Raw genomic sequence first — 21,467 nt, 5'->3', positions numbered from 1 at the left:
CGGTGGTGGCATCCCTGAGTCCAGGAGATTTCCTAGCTTCCATCGACCTCAAGGATGCGTATCTACACATCCCTATTTAAGAGGGTCATTAGAGGTACCTCCGATTCGCAATAACGGAGGAGCACTATCAGTTTGTGGGTTTTTACCAAAGTGTTGGCTCCTGTTCTAGCCTTGTTATGGGTACAGGGGATTGCTATCCTTGGTTACCTGGGCGATCTCCTATTAAGGTCGAGCTCCAGTGCCAGTCTGTTGCACGATCTGTCGATCACAGTTCAGACGCTCCAGGAGTTCGGTTGGACCATCAATTTTCAGAAGTCGACTTTTGTCCCCTTCTGTTCATCTCCCTTACCTGGGGATGATTCTGGACTCTGCGAAGGTTTTTCTTCAGGAGGACAAGCTCCAGATCCTGCAGGACGAGGTCAGGTCCCTCAGGGACGAGTTCTCCTCTCTTCGGACCTGCATGCGGTCCTTGGGCTTGATGGTTGTCGGCTTTCGAGGCGATCCCATTTGCACAGTTTCACACGAAATCTCTTCAAGCAGAGATTCTGGTCAGGTGGGACAGACGTCCTCAGTCTTTGGACAGGAGGATTTCCTTGAGCCCCCAAGTAAGATCGGATCTCCTGTGGTGGCTCCAGTCTCCGGCTCTGACGGAAGGTAAGTCCTTTCGCCCGTTACTGTGGTCACCACGGACGCCAGCCTGTCGGGCTGGGGTGGAGTTCTGGGCAAGTTATGTGCCCAGGGCACTTGGTCGGTGGGGGAATCTTCCCTGCCAATAAATGTCTTGGAACTCCGGGCAATCAGGCTCTGTTTGCTCCGTTGGTCGGATCAACTTCAGGGCTGACCAGTGCGTGTCCAGACGGATAACGCAACTGCGGTGCTTACATCAATCACCAAGGGGGCACCAGGAGTGCCCGAGATTCTGTCCTGGGCCGAGACGCAAGTCCCGTCGATTTTGGCAGTTCACATTCCAGGTGTGGAGAACTGGCAGGCGGACTATCTGAGTCGCCAGACCCTGGACCGAGGGGAATGGTCCCTCCACCCGGAGGTGTTTCAAATGCTGTGTGTGCGGTGGGGATCCCTGAATGTGAATCTGTTCGTATCTCGTCTCAACAACAAGGTGGGAAGGTTCATGGCACGACCCTCTGGCGGACGCATTGGTTGTGCCTTGGCATCAGTATCGGCTGATTTATGCCTTTCCCCCGATTCAGTTGTTGTCCAGATTCCTTCGCAGGTTAGTCTCGGAACAGACGTTGGTGATTCTGGAGACCCCAGACTGGCCACGTCGGTCTTGGTACGCGGACATCATGCAGCTGGTCGTCGAGCCTCCCTGGCGGCTCCTGCTAAGACGATCTTCTGTCTCAAGGGCCGATCTTCCATCCTGCTTTACAGTCGCTGGCTTTGACGGCGTGGCTGTTGAAAGCCAGGTCTTGAGTGACAGGTCTCTCGTTGGCGGTGATTCCTACCTTGCTCAAGGCCAGGAAAGGCTCCTCGGGTAAGATTTATTATCACCTGGTGAGTGTCGCAGGGGTTCCATCCACGCTCCTTTTCGGTGGCGAGGGTGTTGGCTTTCCTGCAAACTGGTGTGGAGCAGCGTCTTGCGCTGACCACTATTAAGGGCCAGTTGTCTGCGCTGGCCATTCTCTTTTAGCGCCCCATGGCGTTAAATTCCTTGATCCGCACCTTTATTCAAGGGGTGTGCGGCATCTGGCTCCCCCCTAGGAGGGCACCCTTGCCCCCCTGGGACCTGAATTTTGGTTCTGTCCGTTTTGCAACGTCCTCCCTTTGAAAACATCCGGGAGATTCCTCTGCCTGTGCTGTCACGGAAAGTTGCTTTTCTGGTGGCGATAACATCTGCTCGCAGCGTGTCGGAGTTGGCGGCCCTGTCTTGCCGCTCCCCCTATCTGGTTGTTCATAGGGATAAAGTGGTCTTGCGACCTCATCACCATCGGAAGGAAGGACTGGTTTCAGACTTCCATCTCAACGAGGACATTGTCTTGCCTTCGCTGTGTGCAAAGCCTCAGCATCCTAAGGAGTTTGCCTTGCATTCCTTGAATGTGGTCCGGGCGATCAGGTTTTACCTGTCTACTGAATCCTTCAGAAAGTCGGATTGTCTTTTTGTCCTTCCTGAGGGACCTCGGAAGGGTACGGCTGCGTCTGCAGCAACCATTTCTAAATAGATCAGACAGACGATTGTGCAGGCCTATTCAATTAGGGATCAGGTTCCACCTTTTCCCTGTCACAGCGCACTCTACCAGAGCGATTAGTGCGTCTTGGGCCTTCCGCCATCAGGCGTCGGTGACTCAGGTGTGCAAACCGCGACCTGGTCATCCGTGCATACCTTTGCAAGATTTTACAAACTTGAGGTCTTGGCATCAGCGAATGCCTCCTTTGGCCGCAAAGTTTTGTGCGGCCAAAAGTGCGGCAGTGCCTTAGAGGAGTCAGGGTAGTTTTTTTGCCTGTCTCCTCCTGTTGGGGTTTCCCTTTTTGTTTTCCTGGGTTTTCGCTCCTGTTGAGCTTTCTTGTTGCCCAGTGATTCCTTTTCTGGTTCAGAAAAGGTTCTTTTCTCTGACCTGGGTGCTGCGTTGCCTTTTTTGACGGGTTACGTTTTCCCACCTCTCACATCTACACTGCTTTAGGACGTCCCAGACGTGCAGATTGTATGAGTGGGCGGGGACTGTCAGAGGACTCAGAGAATAATTTTACGGATAATTTTACGGTAAGTTCATACAAAAATTATTTTTCCTCAAGTCTACAAACAATACCCCATAATGACAATGTGAAAGAAGTTTGTTCTGGAATCTTTGCAAATTTATTAAAAATAAAAAAACAATCACACATATAGAAGTATTTACAGCCTTTGCTCAATTTTGTGTTGAAGCACCTTTGGCACCAATTACAGCCTCAAGTCTTTTTGAATATGATGCTACAAGCTTGGCACACCTATTTTTGGGCAGTTTCTCCCATTTTTTTTTTTCTTTGCAGGATGGATCAAGTTCAATCGGGTTAGATTGGGAGCGTCTGCGCACAGCCGTTTTCCGATCTCTCCAGAAATGTTCAATCGGGTTCAAGTCTGGGCTCTGCCTAGGCCACTCAAGGACATTCACAGTGTTGTCCCGTAGCCACTCCTATGTTATCTTGGCTGTGTGCTTAGTAGGGATGCACCGAAATTTCGGCCACCGAAATTTTCGGCCGAAAATGAGCCTATCCCATTTCGGCCGAAAATAGGTTAAAAGTGCCGAAATTAATGGCCGCCGTGAGGAAGGAGGAGGGCGCAGCGCAGGTTTGAAAAGTCCCTGATTCTCCCGTCCGTAGGATAGGAGAATCAGTCTTTTCAATTTGGCTGCAGCCGAGCGGAGCGTCTGTGACACCTCGTCTCTCACACAGCCCAGCAGCGAGCAGTTCTCACCCCTCCCAGACACGGACAGGAGAGGAGAAAGACTCACACAGCTCATCCTCCTCCCCCCTCCCACCCCAGGTTTTCTGTGTCTGCCCGGGGCCGCCCACTCTCCTATCTCGACGTATGTGCAGGACAGAGAGAGGGATGTGGGCGGGAAATATGAAGAACAGCAAGCAGCTACACATTCCAAGCCTCATGATACCTGAGCCATGCAGCCTCTGCCTCGTCCTCGGACCTTGAATGAGTGAGCACTGCATTTACACTTTTCATTACACTGTCCCCATCTCCCTCCCTTGTCTCCCCTATCTGCCCCCCCCCCTTCTGTTCTTCCAAGTTCCATTGAGCACTTATGCAACCATAAAAAATTGACTGCTTTTTTTTATTTGTTTGATCATTATGCTGAGGCAGCTTACATATGGAATTAGTATTATGCAGCATGAGGGGTTAATGTATTGTCACTACTGCATTAGTGACCAACCAGTGGCAGTTAATTAACCCCTTTGTGCTGCATTAGTGCAACCAGTGGTAATTAACACTGATACTGGTTGCACTAATGCAGCATAAAGGGGTTTATTAACTGCCACTGGTCGGTCACTAATTCATCAGTGACCAGCAGTGGCAATACATTAACCCCTCATGCTGCATAATACAAATACCATTGGTAATTAAATTAACCTCTTGCCAACCCATCACAGTACATATACTGTGACAGGGTGGCAGCGACAGGTGTACGTCGCTGCCTGTTTTTGGTGTATGCCCCTCTTCTATCTGTTAAAATTTTTTTGGGGAAAAAGTCATTTTCGGTTTCGGTTTCGGTTTTCGGCCAAAGGCATCCTGCATTTTCGGTTTCGGTTTCGGCCCAAAATTTTCATTTCGGTGCATCCCTAGTGCTTAGTCATTGTCCTGTTGGAAGATGAACCTTCGCCCCAGTCTAAGGTCCAGAGCGCTCTGGAGCAGGTTTTCATCAAGTATGTCTCTGTACATTGCTGCATTCATCGCTCCCTTATCCTGGCTAGTCTCCCAGTTCCTCGTGCTAAAAATGATCCCCACAGCATGATTCTGCCACCACCATGCTTTATTGTAGGGATGGTATTGGCCAGGTGATGAGCGGTGCCTTGTTTCCTCCAGACATGACGCTTGCCATTCAGGCCAAAGCGTTCAATCTTTGTTTCATCAGACCAGAAAATTTTGTTCTCATGGTCTGAATCCTTCAGGTGCCTTTTGGCAAACTCCAGGTGGGCTGTCATGTGCCTTTTACTGTCGAGTGGTTTCCCTCTGGCCACTCTACCATACAGCTCTGATTGGTGGAGTGCTGCAGAGATTGTGGTTCTTCTGGAAGGTTCTCCTCTCCCCACAGAGAAACACTGACAGTGACCATCGGGTTCTTGGTCGCTTCCCTGACTAAGGCCCTTCTCCCCTGATTGCTCAGTTTGGCCAGGCGGCCAGCTCTAGGAAGAGTGCTGGTGGTTGCAAACTTATTCCATTTATCTATGATGGAAGCCACTGCTCATTAGGACCTTCAACGCTGCAGAAATTTTTCTTTACTCTTCCCCAGATCTGTGACTTGATATAATCTTGTCTGAGGTCTACAGACCATTCCTTGTACTTCATGGCTTGGTTTGTGCTCTGACATGCACTGCTACCGGGGGACCTTTTTATAAACAGGTGTGGGCCTTTCCAAATCATGTCCAATCAACTGAATTTACCACAGGTGGACTCAAAGTTGTAGAAACCTCTCAAGGGTGATTAGTGGAAACAGGATGCACCTGAGCTCAATTTTTGAGATGGTAAAAAAAAGGCTGTGAATACTTATGTACATGCGATTTTTTATTTTGTGTTTTTTTTTTTTTTTTTTTATTGCAAAGATTTCAAACAGACTTCTTTCATATTGTCATTTTGGGGTATTTTTTGTAGAATTATGAGGAAAACAATTTAATCAATTTTGGAATAAGCCTGTAACATAACAAAATGTGGAAAAAGTGAAGCGCTGTGAATACTTTCCTGATGCACTGTAGACCCTAAATTTGCGCAAACCAATCAATCTACACTTATTGGATTTTTTTTTTTTTCAAAAACCTGTAGCAGAATACATATTTGCCTACATTTTTAAAGAAATTTAGTTTTTAAAAATTGTTCATTGGATATGTTTTATAGCAGAAGTGTGTGTGTGTGTGTGTACACACTTTGAACTGTAACAGGGATACTATCTGCGATACCATCTGCATGGAGAATTGTATGTTCACCTCTTGTTTGTGTACGTTTTTCCCACCAACACTATGACTGCGCTGTAGTCATCCCCAGGTGTTCGCCACTGTGTGCTGTTTGTACTGAGGCTACTCTGTACATTGTGGCGCATTGGATTCCTCTGATTAATGAAACAAATTGTATACATTTAGTTTTGGTACAGAGTTACATGACTGCGCAATTACCACTTAAAATAGCACAGTGCCGAATAGCAAAAAAATGGCCTGGTCATGAAGGGGGTAAAATCTTCTGGAGCTGAAGTAGGTAATTGTCAGCAAGTGACACACTGGAGGAGTGTGTTCGAATTTTGTGAATTTTTGCTATCCACACAGCTATATCCGAACCCATGGTTAAAACCCCGTTTCTGCTAGTCAATCCTTTTGTCTTAAGCAGGGTATGAAAGCGGAGTTGTTTTGTTTTTTTTGTTTTTTTTCGTTCAACTTGCTGGTTGAACTCGGAAAAAATTCTCAGTTTACTCTAATCAATTCATTGATATTGCCCTCCTTAGTACCTAATATAACTGAACCTTACTGCACTTGTATAGTTGTCTCCAACTCCTCCCTTCTGGACTTTTGAGCAAGATATCCCTGACTAGATCTCACATCCATTAGTTAAAATCTTCCACTTCACCTCACCCAATCGGAGAACACTTTGTATTCTCTGAATGGCATCTGTGCAAAGTGGTTGGCCTCTTGTACTCACAGTGCAGGAGGAGAGCAGCCGCAGTAGTGGTGTTTTGTCTGTTATTTCCAACAGCCTTGGACAGGTATGTTGAGGTATGTTCAAATGTCATTGCCAGGCTGTAACTATGTAAAACATGCTAATGCCTGGAATTATTCTTTAAAATTGGCAATTTCACTGGTCTTTTAAAAATTATCCCGATTGTTAGGCCTGGTTCCCATTTCTGCAGCTATGTGAGCAACGTTTTGCACGGGCACAGCAGTCCATTCATTTGAGTAGCCTGCTGTGCCTCCAGAAAGTGCAGGGAAAAGGTCCCCGCTCTATTTTTGAAATCGCAAGTGTAGTTCCTAGTGCGGGAACGTCTGCTGCATTTTCCAGTGCGTGTGGGTGCTAGAAGACCTGGTTCACGTTTGTGCTGGTGGTTCCGGCTGTGGGTCTTCACCCGTTGCTACAGCCTCAACCACTTTCACAGAAAACTCAGAAGATGTGCGCAGGTGCCATTAATCTGAATGGCAACCAAATGCGCTGGATATCACAGCAGCCATATCCCGTACTGGGTACCACACTACACTTGTGGCTTCCGTGCAGAGTGCGATTTCAAAAATGATGCAGGGACCTTTTTTCCCTGTGTTTTCAGGAGCATGGCACCCCATTCAAAAAAATAGGCTGCCATGCATGTGCAAAATGTGGCTTGCAGACCTGCAGTAGTGTGAACCAGGCCTTAGGATGAATGGTACCCACCCCCATTCCCTGCATTTTCTGTGCAGGTAATTGCAGCTGCAGGGACCACCTGCATAAGTGAACCAAGCCTTAAAGTGGATTAAATACTATACATTGTATTTCCAAATTTAAAAAGTCCTGATGGCCCAAGCGTCACCATCCTTACTGTGAAGCGTTCAAAATAGTCTCTAATGGCATTCGGTTACCTTCAGAAGTCACAAAAAAAGTGGTTAAAGGTTAGTGGTTGTAAAGGCATAACATTCCCTGCATTAAGGAAAAAAATAAATATCACAGTGGTTGTATCACCTCATCCCTTTATACTTACTGAGTCTTATCTTGATCCAGCACTGTGCCTGAGCACCCACAGAACTTGCTGAGCACTAAGGGCTCCTACAGTCAGTCTAATTCTGTGAGGAGGGGGTGGGGTTGTGCCACGTCATGTGTGTCTGTTGGCTGTACACATAGGAAGTGGCTTGCTATGGTGGCCCTTCTCCCGGTGGACAAGAGAGCTGAATCTCTGGTCCGATACCTTTTTACCATGGCCGGTTCCATTCTGAGGCCGGTGTTTGCCATAACCTTGGTTTCCCAGACCTTAATGGAATCGGGTACGCAGGTGTCTTTTGGCTCCGGCTAATCCCAAAAATTGGGTAAGGTGTTTCCTTGTCCTGAACTTTTTCATAATATTGTTGGAACAATGGCAGCGCATCAAGCACATGCTGGTGGTGCCTAAGCGCTTTAAAAGTTATCCTTTTGCGCATGGGGTTTCCAATAGGTGGACCGTACCACCGAAGGTGGATCACCCAGTTTCCAGGCTCAAAAAGGCTACTGTGGTTCCGGTGGAAGAATCGGACATTTGCGGACCCTGTGGATAAACCGGTCTCTGTCCCGCCATCTACATGTGATAGCAGGATCCATATTGCAACCTATTTTTGTAAACATTCAACAATAACAACGGTTACTGAATGGGTGAAGTTACTTGAAGTAACTTGGAAGCTGAACGGCTCCCACCTGCAGTGCTTGACATACTGGACAGCTGGCTCAGGCCCTGTTGTTCATATGTGATACGTCCTGGAAACGGCTCTGCTAGTGGCCAGTGTCTGCAGTGGGGATTGCTATTAGACACATGGTGTTGCTAAAAGGCTGGTCTGCTGACCATGCTTCCAAAAAAACCTGAACTTATCTTCCCTTTTACAGGGAAGAGGTTGTTTGGATCCTCTTGATGAGTTGATTAACTGTCTTACTGGGGGAAAAAGAGTACTCCAATCCTCTTAAGGGCAAGGTACCATTTCCTCATTGGGGGCATTCAGTTGCTGCACATAAGCGACTTTTTCATACCTCCGGGTCGCAAGACAAAGGAAAAACGTTCTGGTCTTCTGGAGATTCCAACTGCTGACAAATCTTCATCGGCTTGAAGGAGCGCTCTCATCTGCTTCTGGGGTGGGGGGTTGTCTTCAATTCTTTCCAGACCTCCTTGATTCAGGACTAATGGGTTCACAAACTGATCCGATCAGGTTTCAAGATCGAATTACGATCTCGACCGTTGGACAGGTTCTTCCCGTCCAATCTTCACCTCTTTCCAGACCGGTTAAGGGACTTGCGAAGGTCAGTACACGATTTGCTGTCGCAAGGGATGATTGTGCCGGTTCCCTCTCCCCGGGTTTGTACAGTCATGAAAAACCTGGAAAAGTCATGGAATTTTAAAATGGCAATTTCCAGGCCTGGAAAACTTTTTTGTAAAATTTAACCCACAAAGTTTTGGAGCAGGGTTATATTCCAGAGGTCCATAAGCCACCATTCTTTTTAGTCTGGTGGCTTTATATGCAAGTGCTATATGCGTTGTTGCACTGTATGGATCTCCATTTGTTTTTTTATTGAATATTGTTTTATTAATTTTTGTAATTTTAATATACTATACCATGAGATTTTTTTTCTCTTGCCTGTTGATTCACCATACCTGTTTTCTGGATTAAACATCTGAGGGAAGTATGCCCGGTGGAGGGATAAGATCATCATTCCCCGCTTGATTTTTCTGGCTTCATCTTACATGCTTTCAGCTGTCCTGATAAGACAGCAGATGGGTCTGGTGAATTTTCACTTTTTACTTTGGTGGAGGAACACTTGTTGGGGGTCGGTATTGAATCGCATTTTGATTCATGGTTTGATTGGACTTTTTTTCATTGATGGATTGGATTTTCACATACTTTTCATCATATAATTTAGCGCTACAACCTTTATATTTCACTGATTGTATGTTCACACAGTTTGCAAGCTGCTATTTTTTGTTGATTAGGCGCTGACATTTTTCTTTTTGTTCAGTTCCATGCTAGACCTTTGCAAAAAGAGCTTTCTGGTCAGATGGAACAAGGATCCAAAGTCCTTGGACATTTTGATTCGGTTGAGTCGCAACACAGTCTGCTCTGTTGTGGTGGATTCAGTCTCCAGCACTATGCCAGGGCAAATCTTTCCTCCCGTTGTTTTGGATGGTAGTGACCATGGACGCCAGGCTGGGGCGGGGTGCTGGGGAAGCTCTGTGCCCAGGGATCCTGGACAGTAGAGGAGTCCAAACTGGCGATAAATGTTTTTGCGCTCAGAGTGATACAGCTTTATCTGAGCCTCTGGACGACTCATCTGCATGATTGTCTGGTTTGGATTCAATCGGACAAAGCCAATCAATCACTGGGGGGGGGGCGACGACAAAGAGTGACTTGACGCCCAAGGAGGTGGCCGAGATTCTGGCCTGGGCGGAAGAGTTTATTCCAGCTCTTTCTGTTGTGCACATCCCAGGTGTGGAAAATTGGTAAGCAGATACCTGAGTCCTCACGTGTTGGACCAAGGGGGGAGTGGTTTTACATTATCATGTTTTCGGCTGCTAGGGTTTTGGCCTTCCTGCAGAAAGGGGTTGAACAGCAGTTGGCTTTGGTCACTATCAAAGGCCAAGTGTCGGCCTTGGTGATATATTTTTTCAAAGCTAGTTAGCTACGCATGCCTTGATTCATACCTTCATTCAGGGAGTGCGCCATATAGCTCCTCAGACAGTCCGCGCTACCTCCGTGGGTTCTAAATCTGGTATCTGTTCTTCAAAAGCCGCCTTTTGAGAACATTCGGGAGATTCCTCTGCCTTCATTGTCTCAGAAGGTTGCCTTTTTGGTGGCTATCACTTCTGCCCGCAGGGAGTTTGAATTGGTGGTTGTCCTGCCGTTCACCTTATCTGGTGGTCCACAGAGATAAAGTGGTACTCCGACCAAATCTATCTTTTCTCCCTAAAGTGGTTTCTTTTTATTTGAATGAAGGCATTGTCCTGCCTTCACTCTGTCCCAAGCCCAAGCATCCTACGGAAATTGCCTTGCATTCTTTGGATGTGGTTCGATCGATTAGAGTTTACCTGGCGGCCACTGAGTCTTTCAGAAAGTCAGATGCGCTTTGTCCTTGCTGAGGGACATTGTAAGGGATTAGCTGCATCTGCTGCGACCATTTCCAGGTGGATCAGGCAGATGGTTGTTCATTCATTCTTATTCGATGAAGGGTTGGGTTCCTCCTTTCCCAGTGAAGGCACATAACTACTAGAACGCTGAGTACCTCTTGGGCTTTTCGCCATCAGGCATCAGTAATGTAAGTTTGCAAGGCAGCAACTTGGTTGTCTGTGCAGATGTTCACAAAATTCTACAAAGTTGATGTGTTGGCATCTTTGGATGCTTCTTTTAGCAGCCAGGTTTTGCAGGCTGCTGTTTTAAAGCTAATCTTTTTTGCTCTCTTTGAGGGTGTATGTGTTTGTTTGTTCTAGGTGAGCTCCAGTTGTTCCTGGTTGAGCCTCATATTACCTTGGTTGGCTATGTTTTAGCCTTTGGGGTGTTGCGTTCTTCTTGCGTTGTCTTCCCACCCCTCATGGATATACTGCTTTGGGGCATCCCACTGGTCTGTGGAGATATGGAGCTACATCTGTCAATGAATGATGGAGAACTGGATTTTTGTACTTACCGTAAAATCCGTTTCTCTGAAGTTCATCGACGGACGCAGCGCCCGCCCCTCTTCTGAGTGAATGGGATTTTTTTGTTTTCTAAACACTGCTTGCAACAAAACTGACTGCTGTAGCAGAGTGTATGAGGTTATGCCTGCAGAGACAGCCCCCATAGAGTGGTAAAGCTTTTTCCTGCCTAGTTGCCTATTCCTGATTGTAGGAGCATAACTCCATGCTCTAAGGAGATATGGAGCTGCGTCTGTCAATGAACTTCAGAGAAAATAATTTTACGGTGTGTACAAAAATCCAGTTTGTCTTACCGTAAAATCCTTTGCTCTGATGATCTTTGACGGACAAAGCACCCACCCCTTTATTAAGTTGGGTTATATGTTATTCTGACACTGCTTGTTACAAAACTGAAGACCTATAGCAACTATAGCAGGAAGTGGGAGTATACCCCCTGGGACTGCCCTATGGGCACAGTCAAACTTTATATATAAAATAGAGATGTTGAAGGATCAGCATGGCAGCCAGATTGTGTATAATATGTAATTTAGTATTTCTGGTTCAATAAAAGCTTTCTTTAAATGAAGGCAGGGCTCGACAAATCCCAGTCACCAAGGTTGCCACAGCGAACAAAAACCACATCCTGGTGCCCTGGGCCCCCACTAACCCACCCACCTCCGGCACCAGGCCCGAGCAACCCTCAACAGCATGAACATCTGACCCAGTACCAACATGCTTACCCGCAGCAGAGCCAACGGTTTCCCTTTTCTCCCAACACACTGGCATCCCTGGGCATTCTCTGCTCCCTCTGCCAGCAGACCACCTGCTGCTGTGCGGAAAAGCTCCGCTCAGCACCAGCCAATGCTCGTGCTGTCGGAGACTAGCAGAGGGAGTTGAGCAGAGTCCAGCCCACACTTCATGCCACACAAACTCCAGCCCCAACAACCTTAAATGTCATATCCCCACACTCAGAGAGACTCAAAGGGATACGCATCCCCTGAAATCACCTAGTGAGCCATCCCACCCAGCAGCACTGCAACTGAATGAGACAGCCACCTGACCCCCAAATAAATGTAAATAAACTGGCTCCTAACTTTTTTTTTAGCTGGCTCCTAGGTCAAAAGTAAATTTGTGAAGCCCTGCCCTAAGAAGCCGAGTAATGTTTACCACTGCTCTAATTGTTTAGGTGCATAAATTGTCTGGTTTTTGGAAGTTCTTCAGCCTCTGTTTTGTTTTTGAATAGCCCATTTAACTTCTAGTAAAATGTATCGGTTTAATGAGCACAGCAGAATGTTTCTGGTTCTAACTGTGTTCTTGGTTTGTCTCAGGGAAGGGCATTATCTCAAGTTTGCTTCATTGCTGCAAGTGAAGAGATAAATTCAAGAAAGATAAACGGTTGCTTTGCTCATTATGTTTTATGTATGGCTTGAGATTATTCTGCTTGCCTCCTGCATTTCGCAATCGTTCCTGCATTTCGCAATCGTTTCTGCAGAATTACTCCAAATTTTTAAAAGCCAGCCATGGATGGTTCGAAATCTGATTCAGCAAAAACCCGCTGAATTTTGATCCATCCATGGGCAGGCTGGTTGTACTGAAGTTGTTGTACTGAAGTTGATCTATCGATCAGCCTGTCTGCTTTTTCATACGATTCCTGCCACCAGCTATATCTGCTTATGGGTGAAAAGCTGGCAGAGCTAAGACAGTATAAAATGAAGGGAAATATAACGAGTGTAAAATGGGTAAAAGTGCTCTGGTGCATTAACTCATAAGAGTGCATGAGCAAACAATCATATTGCAAATTAACAATCTGAAAGTAAGTGTGCAAAAAAGAAATATACAGTGCACACTATCTGTCAAGTGAAATGAAGTGCAGTCTCCCAACAACCGACATCCAACATTAAGTGCAATGGCCACTTACCTTAAGATGCAATATCATAGCGTGTTCACATAAAACAATCATAAGGTTGAAGGATTCACTCAATTGTAGATTTTTCTCCGCTCATATGAAATAAAACAAGGTCTTCATAGTGTAGTAAGGTAATAACTTTAATGAGATAAATAGTTACTTACAGTAAAGCTGATGTGTAAAGATGTAACAGCAAACTGGACAAAGGGGTCCCAGGATAAAAACCGCAAGGAAATTCAGAGCTTCCGGTCTCAGCCGTAGACCGAAAGTGACGTCACCCGAAACCTACCGACGCGTTGCGTCAAGATAATGTGATTTTCTCAAAGGCTGAAGGGAGGCTGGGTGACAGTCACCAGGAATAAATAAGGAAGCGGTTGCGGTAGGAACCGTTTAACAGTGTAAACAAATCTCATTTCACATTTAAAACAGTGAACGCCCTAGGTAACAACTGTTAGAGCAAGATCATCTGTTATAAATCACGAATACATAATCTACTAAAACCAGTAAACTGATGAATGATCGTATGCTTATCCTTCACCAGTATACACTAGATAGAGAATTATACAAATCTTCAAAGAAAATATGAAGACAATCTATCGAAACACATCCTAATGAGCAAGGCTAAAATAAAATGATACTTGGAACCTTGTAGTGGAGATCAATACTAGATATTTGTATATCAAAATGTAAAATTAATTACATAAAAAGGATGTCCTCAATCAAAAATACAAATAAAGACAAATGACGCTAGAAAAAATTAATAAGGGGGAAAAAAAGAGTAAACTAAAAATTTAAATAAAAATAGAAATATAAAATAAAAATAACCTATTTAAGATCTCTTGTATACAATAGCCCACCAATAAAATATGGTCAAAGGGGGGTTCAAAATCCTCTGAAAATGGAAGAGCACTATAGATAAGTAAATGGCTAAATGATACACCTAAAGATCCCCAGACCAAAAATATTTAATTAGTAGTCCTAAATGAAAGTTTAAGGTCATATTTGATATTATGGCCCAATGATGCAAGAGTCTGCATCTCCTAAATCCATTGAGATTTCGCCTTACGAAGAGTAATGATTTTGTTACTTTTTCAACAGTTTGGTTTGTACTTCTCTATGCCCCAGAAAAGAAGGGAGGACAGATCTTTTTGATGGAATTTAGCAATCATGCTTTGAAATACTATGTTTTGGATGACCTCTTTGTATATTTTGGACATGTTCTCCTAAGTGTTTCCATAATGGTCTTTTTGATTTCCCTATATACTGAAGGTGGTGAGCACATTTCAACATAGACAGCTCCTCTGTCTTGCATGATATAAATTCCCTAATGTTTTCTATTTTTTTTCGTAGAAGTGGACGAGAATTCTTTTCTTTTTTTCTCTCTTGTTAAAGTTGGTATGCTGACATGCAAAACAATTTTTACACAGATAAAAACCTTTTCTGGTGCCCTCCTATACACCTTGGGATATTGGGTAGTAATTGTGCTAATGATCGATCTGCCAGTAAAACTCTACAGGCCTTCTTGATACTGTCTAATTGTTTGTTAAAGATTATAATCCAATATAAATGGGGATTTCCTGATGGATGTTTTTTTTTTCCTCCATTTTTAACAATGTTTCCCTTTCCAAATTGCCTACTTTACAGGTTTTCTGTTGTATGAAGGAACTTCTTATACCCTTTTCTCCATAAATCTTGTTTCCAGAATTTCTGTTTGTTCATAGTCCTTCTCAGTACAATTTCTCCTCTCCTATTAGTTGCCCTTTCCATGCTCAAAATTGTATAGACTACATTGCAGCAATCAAAGGGTTATTTCAAGGTCTTTTCAATGAGTGGCAGCTGTCAAACTGTTTGCTTAAGAAGCCAATTACTTCTACAAACGTAAAAAAGATAAATTTTTATACTTGCAAGAAGTTTTTATTACATGCTTATACTTATAAGACTCCCTCTCAGCCTGCTTTATTGTCTTATTTCCTATAATCCCTTTAGCTAAGAAGAAGAACAAGAAGGGGAAGACTCTTACCCTGACTGACTTCCTAGCAGAAGATGGGGGCAGTGGAGGCGGCGGTGGCGGCGGCGGCGGCGGCGGTGGTGGTGGTGGTGGAGGCGGTGGCGGCGGCAGCACCTATGCACCAAAACCGGTCAGCTGGGCAGATGAGACTGATGATTTGGAGGGAGATGGTAAGCAGCTCTTTGTTTGTTTATACTGTTTTTTTCTTAGATGTGACTGTTAATTGATTTCAAAACATGTTTGCTGTGCCTAAGGCTCCATTCACACCTGGGTGTTTTTGCGCGTTTTTCAGCTCCAAAAACGCTAAAAAAAACGTTCCAAAATGCCCAACAAGTAAAACCCCATTCATTTAAATGGCCCCTGTTCACATCTGAGCGTTTTGCAAAACGCCTGTAGCTGAAAAAAGTACATGAGCTTCTTTTTGGGCTGATTACCAGCGTTTTTGATAGATGTCAATGCCTGCCTCCAAAAACGCCTGAAAAAATTGCGGTAAAAATCGCGGTAAAAAACGCTACGCTCAAGTGTGATTGCAGCCTAAAACTTAAAAAAAAAAAAAGAAATCAGAGTTCGAATCAAACTTTTTTTGTTTTGTACATTAGAGCAAAGCAACAGGTTGCCTTTATTCCCCAAGCAAATATATTTGGATATTCTGATGATATAGGGTGGAGGCGCAAGTGACAAACCTCATGTGATGGTGCTCAATTAAGCAACAATGTCACATGAACTACAGCTCCAGCGACTTTGCTTATAAGGGCTTTGATTTCACTCCCAGCAAGTTTGGGAAAGGAATGTAAGTGTCTGTGGGTACATGGTGACATACATCTGTTGCTGTGCCCTTCATAGGCCAAGCACCGATTTTTTTTTTTTTTTTTTTTTTTTTTTTTTCCATTTTAACCCCTTCCTGCCTTCAACATAAAGATTGCATGTACTCTGTAGACTTAATAAAAATTTCCTCCTAAACCCCAGGATCAGTCAAATATTCCCTGGATCAACTACTGCTGGTGGAATTGCCTATAAATGTTAGTATCCAATTATATTTTTTTGCATTTAGGAATGCATCTTGCTCTTTTTTAACTCTACTGAGCTGGGCAGAACTAGTTCTTGGGGAAAGTTTATTCCACTTTTTTTTTTTTTTTTTCTTTTATAATGAAAGTGAATAATTCCACACCAAATTTAGTATATGGGTTGCTTTGGTATTTATAAAAGGTGATTATATCCACCCTTGCCTTTTCTCAAGAGAACAACTTCAGTTCAGCCAATCTTTCCTTCATGGCTGAGCTCCTTCATACCCCTTATCAGTTTAGTGCAGATAACAGATGGGTCATAGGAAGCTTATGGGTAATGTCAAGGCTCCCAGGCATTAGCAGCCGTTATCAAGCTCCCTTCTCTCCCCTGCAGCTGACACACAGGATCTGCAAGTATGCAGATCTTTCTTACACAGGTTAGGGGGAGGAAGTATGGAGCATTTTTAAGCTTAGTCAGGTTGATCCCAGAGTTCCGCTGTAAGTATTTGTGCACTTTCCTTTTCAACTGTAATTACACACAAAAAATGCATACTTTCTGGTGTGTAGCTTGTTGCTCATACAGTACAGTTTTCATGTGTAATTGAAGCAATCTGATCAATACCAGAATACTGCAATAATAAAAAAATCTAACACAAGACAGACTTCACTTTGTCAAAATCATACCAGTGATGGATTTTGGTTTGTTTCCATGGTTTACTTAAAATGAGCACTCTTAGGACCGATTCACACTGGTGCGACATGCACTCCCACTTTGGGAGCACATGTCGCATTAGAAGTCTTGACCAATTTAGTGCAGTGGAACCGTTCTAATAGGAGCGACTTAGGAAAAGATTCCTGCACAACTTTTGCCTGGTGAAGTATGCAAGTCATGCTGACGTTGCACTAAGATGTAGACTTCAAAGTCACGGCAGTGTAGACCGGGGCTTATTCACCAAGTCCTAAAACTGTAAAATGTAAATTTACTGAACAAAACTACGAATTGCTTATCCTTTCAGTCTCCACAACATGGCATAGTAATGAAGATGATGGGTACAGGGCTCCCCCAATTGATCGTTCAATCCTTCCCACTGCCCCCCGAGCTGCACGTGAACCTAATGTGGACCGAAGTCGCCTGCCGAAAAGTCCTCCCTTCACTGCCTTTCTTGGAAATCTTCCCTATGATGTGACTGAAGAATCCATCCAAAAGTTCTTCAGGGGCTTGAATGTGAGTATAGGAGTACCTTGCCGTGGCTTATTGTGAGAATAAAGATTGAACAGTTTTTTAGAATGCTTTATCTGAATGCTGTTTTATTTCCTCCTGATAAACCGGTACTAGGGATTACTTTCTCGGCCATTGAGGGACGCATGGGATTAGAAACGGTCCATTGTACTGCCCACTTACAGGAGATTGGGACACTGGCAAATGGATTGTAAGCCAGCCCCTATAATACCCTGTCTCTTCCCAGCATTCTTCAGTTTTTTGCTAATGTACAAGCCAGTTGGATGCATTTTCTTTCAGATTTGCTGTAAAATTTTTTGCTAGCCTAACTTTGTAGAATTTTTCTCTGACTTTATTCAGTATTCCTCACTGCTTGACCCCTCTGTCCATTCTCTAGTAATTCTGGGGACATTTACCCGGTATCCCCAGAAAGAAAGCCTGGGACCCCTATGGTTATAAGGTTGTCATCTTTAGAGTCTTTATCAGTTCTGTTGGGTGAGGCCAAGCCTGGCTTCATGTCCAAGGGGACCTCTGTCAGCTCAGGACCTCTTGGCTGTTTGTATTAGGCTGCGGGGACATTCTGCCAGCGGGCACTCCAGGCATGATCCAGCGCCTTTTCCTGAACCCTTAAATCAAATGGGGTGTGTGCCCTCTGTTACCATCTCTTTAAGATTCAGTCCCAATAGTTTATCCCAATAGTTTAATCTGATTTGGCGTTTTTTTTTTTTTTGGGTGGAACTATTTACTTGTAAATGAGAATTATTCTTGTGATTTTTCTTTGTTTCTTCTGTAGATTAGTGCCGTTCGTCTGCCCCGTGAACCCAGCAATCCAGAGAGATTAAAAGGGTTTGGTTACGCAGAGTTTGATGACTTGGACTCTCTTCTGCGGGCTTTGAGTCTTAACGAGGAAGTAAGTAAATATGCAATACCTGATATTATATTGCTTGTTTGTACAGATGGTGAGGGCACCATCCATTTCCAATCTCTGGAGACCTTTCCACTTCAATTAAAATTGGTATTTGACATGTAGTCGCCTGACGGCCTAAACTGGCCAGCTTTGTTTAAGTGGAACTGAACCCACCAATAGCTGAGCCCAAGAAAAAGCAGACCGAGGCTAAAATACAAGTCATCAGTATTGCCAGTGGTCTTCCTGCAGCTTATTTCCACATTACTAATTTAGCATGTTGTGTTTTTGCTCTGTGTCTGTGTGCAGAGGTGGCCACCTTGCTAGAGACAGGACTTTGCTTTCTCTTTTCAAAGCCTCCAGGCAAGGAGAACAGGTGGAAATACAGTGGCAACATCCCCAAATCTTACCCAAAATCTCCCCGATCCTAGCCTTCAGACATCAGAGCCTTGGATCTCACACTGCAGATATGCAACTTATACACCAGGAGGTGCACTGTTATTTTTTCAGGAAAAATTCAAGACCATATGTATTTTCAGAATGCTGCTTATGTGTTACTTGCATTTCTAGGTGTTCCCCCTAGAACATCTACTTTTTTTTAGTTCAGTGCAGTTCAGTTTTAGTTCAGCTGTAGGAAGTGTCTGTGAGAGCCTGACATTGCAATCGCGACCCACTGATTGCGGGTGCAATGTTCTGCTTGCTCCAGAGAAAAGGTAGTAAATGCACATTTTTAATTTGCGAAAACTTGTGCATTTACTATTTTTTCTATAAAAGGTTAACTTGACCTTTAAACTGAACAGCTTCAGTTTGCCAACAATTAGCAGAAATTAGCAACCCATTTGCTGCGGTCTTTTAACCCCTTTTGCAAGAGCCCTTTTTGCATTGTTTTGCACACGTTTAATAAATTATTTTAGGTCTGAAGAGTATAAAACCAAAGATTATATATTTTCTGAAAGAAGACCCCCCTAGAGAATAAAATGGTGGTAGTTAAAATTTGTGTCACAATATTACCGCAAAGGTCTAGGAATTGGAAATTTCCTGTTTAAAAAAAAAAAAAAAGTGAATTTTAGGGCAAATAAACTCAATTACTCAAATTTTTGGTAAAATAGAGGAGGTTGCACCGAATAGATACTGAACATGTCAAACCTTAAATTTTGTGTGCATCAGTGAAATGGCGACAAACTTCAGTACCCTATATTTTCTTTAAGTGATGCTTCAAAAGCCCCCCTATAGGTCATTAGTTTATTGTTTCGGAGGAAGTCTTGTGCTAGAGTTGATGCTCTCACCCCGAAGTGTGCGGCGATATTTACCTTGTATCGCAATCAATGTTTTCCCGTGTAGGCCCACCTGGCGCGTGTGTTTACGTTCGTACGTGCATATATATGTGGGAGTGGAGAAATTTTGTGTGCTTGGTTGTAACTTTGTAACTGTTGCTTAACTTCTTTTTTTTTTTTTCTCATCTCATAGGGGGACAAAGTCCCCGTAATGTGATTTTTAGGTAACCGGTTCTCTTTAAAGAGAAATGCATGGTCTAAAAGATATGATGGAGATATTTATAGCCCCCCCCCCTGACTTTTTACCTATTTTGTTACAGTACTGCCTTAAGTTCAATGTTTTGTTAATCTGAGTTTTATGTGATGGATCAGAACACAATGGTCTAAGTTGGTGAAATGAAATGAGAAAAATATGTACATAAAACTATTTTTTAGCAATAGCAAACAGAAAATTGGCATGTGCGTATGTATTCACCCCCTTTGCGATGAAGCCCATAAAAAGCTCTGGTGCACCAATTGCCTTCGGAAGTCACATAATTAGTGAAATGATGTCCACCTGTGTGCAATCTAAGTGTCACATGATCGGTCATTACATGTACATACCTTTATTTGAAAGGCCTCAAAGGCTGCAACAGCTAAGCAAGAGGCACCACTAACCAAACACTGCCATGAAGACCAAGGAACTCTCCAAACAAGTAAGGGACAATGTTGTTAAGTACAAATCGGGGTTAGGTTATAAAAAAAATATCCAAATCTTTGATGATACCCAGTAGCACCATTAAATCTATCGTAACCAAATGGAAATAACATGGCACAACAGCAAACCTGCCAAGAGACGATCGCCCACCAAAACTCACGGACCAGGCAAGGAGGGCATTAATCAGAGAGGCAGCCCAGAGACCTAAGGTAACCCTGGAGGAGCTGCAGAGTTCCACAGCAGAGACTGGAGTATCTGTACATAGACGGACAATAAGCCGTACGCTCCATAGAGTTGGGCTTTATGGCAGAGTGGCCAGAAGAAAGCCATTACTTTCAGCAAAAAACAAAATGGCACGTTTTGAGTTTGCGAAAAGGCATGTGGGAGACTCCCAAAATTAATTGAGGAAGGTGCTCTGGTCTGATGAGACTAAAATTGAACTTTTCGGCCATCAAAGAAAACACTGTCGCAATTGCATCACCCAAAGAACACCATCCCCACAGTGAAACATGGTGGTGGCAGCGTCATGCTGTGGGGATGTTTTTCAGCAGCCGGGACTGGGAAGCTGGTTAGGGTTGAGGGAAAGATGGATGGTGCTAAATACAGGGATATTCTTGAGAAAAACCTGTACCACTCTGTGTGTGATTTGAGGCTAGGACAGAGGTTCACCCTCCAGCAGGACAATGACCCCAAACACACTGCTAAAGCACCACTTAGTGGTTTAAGGGGAACATGTAAATGTGTTGGAATGGCCTAGTCAAAGCCCAGACCTCAATCCAGTAGAAAATCTGTGGTTGGATTTTAAGATTGCTGTTCAAGCGCAAACCATCCAACTTGAAGGAGCTGGAGCAATTTTGCAAGGAGGAATGGGCAAAAATTCCAGTGGTAAGATGAGGCAAGCTCATAGAGACTTATCCAAAGCGACTTGGAGCTGTGATTGCCGCAAAAGGTGGCTCTACAAAGTATTGACTTTAGGGGGGTGAATAGTTATGCACATTGACTTTTTCTGTTATTTTGTCCTATTTGTTTGCTTCACAATAATAAAAAAAAAAATAATAATTTTCAAAGTTGTGGGCATATTCTGTAAATTAAATGATGCAAATCCTCAAACAATCCATGTAATTCCGGGTTGTGAGGCAACAAAACACGGAAAATGCCATGGGGGTGAATACTTTTGCAAGGCTGTATGTAGGTGTATGTATATATATATATATATGTGTGTGTGTGTGTGTGTGTGTAAAATCCTGTATATACTGTGGATTACACATTTGTTATACAGTTATGAGTAATTCTAAAGTGAGTTTCCTTGAAAAGTCCACAGTTGTAGCTCAGTCAGACACATGAGCTGTGTTCATCACCGGGCTTTTTAGAAGCTCTGTAAAGCCAGAACTGCTGAGTGTAGCAGAATATCTGTTGTGGTTTTATTTTTCCTTTGTGAGTGTGTGCAGTGAG

General features: G+C 43.9%; 1 protein-coding gene across 1 annotated transcript in view; it reads left to right on the top strand.

Moving 5' to 3' along the window:
* Positions 1-21,467, top strand: part of EIF4B (eukaryotic translation initiation factor 4B) — a 119,997-nt gene that overhangs the window by 24,917 nt on the left and 73,613 nt on the right. The window contains exons 2-4 of the mRNA XM_082244639.1: positions 14,896-15,087; positions 16,938-17,146; positions 17,934-18,050. Coding sequence (XP_082100765.1) covers positions 14,896-15,087; positions 16,938-17,146; positions 17,934-18,050 — 518 coding nt within the window. The remainder of the gene's footprint in view (positions 1-14,895; positions 15,088-16,937; positions 17,147-17,933; positions 18,051-21,467) is intronic.

This window comes from Pelophylax lessonae (assembly GCF_965119305.1).
Source record: "Pelophylax lessonae genome assembly, chromosome: 2".
NCBI classification, from domain to species: Eukaryota; Metazoa; Chordata; class Amphibia; order Anura; family Ranidae; genus Pelophylax; species Pelophylax lessonae.
The sequence above is the reverse complement of the archived record's forward strand: the minus strand, read 5'-3'. Positions and strand labels throughout refer to the sequence as shown.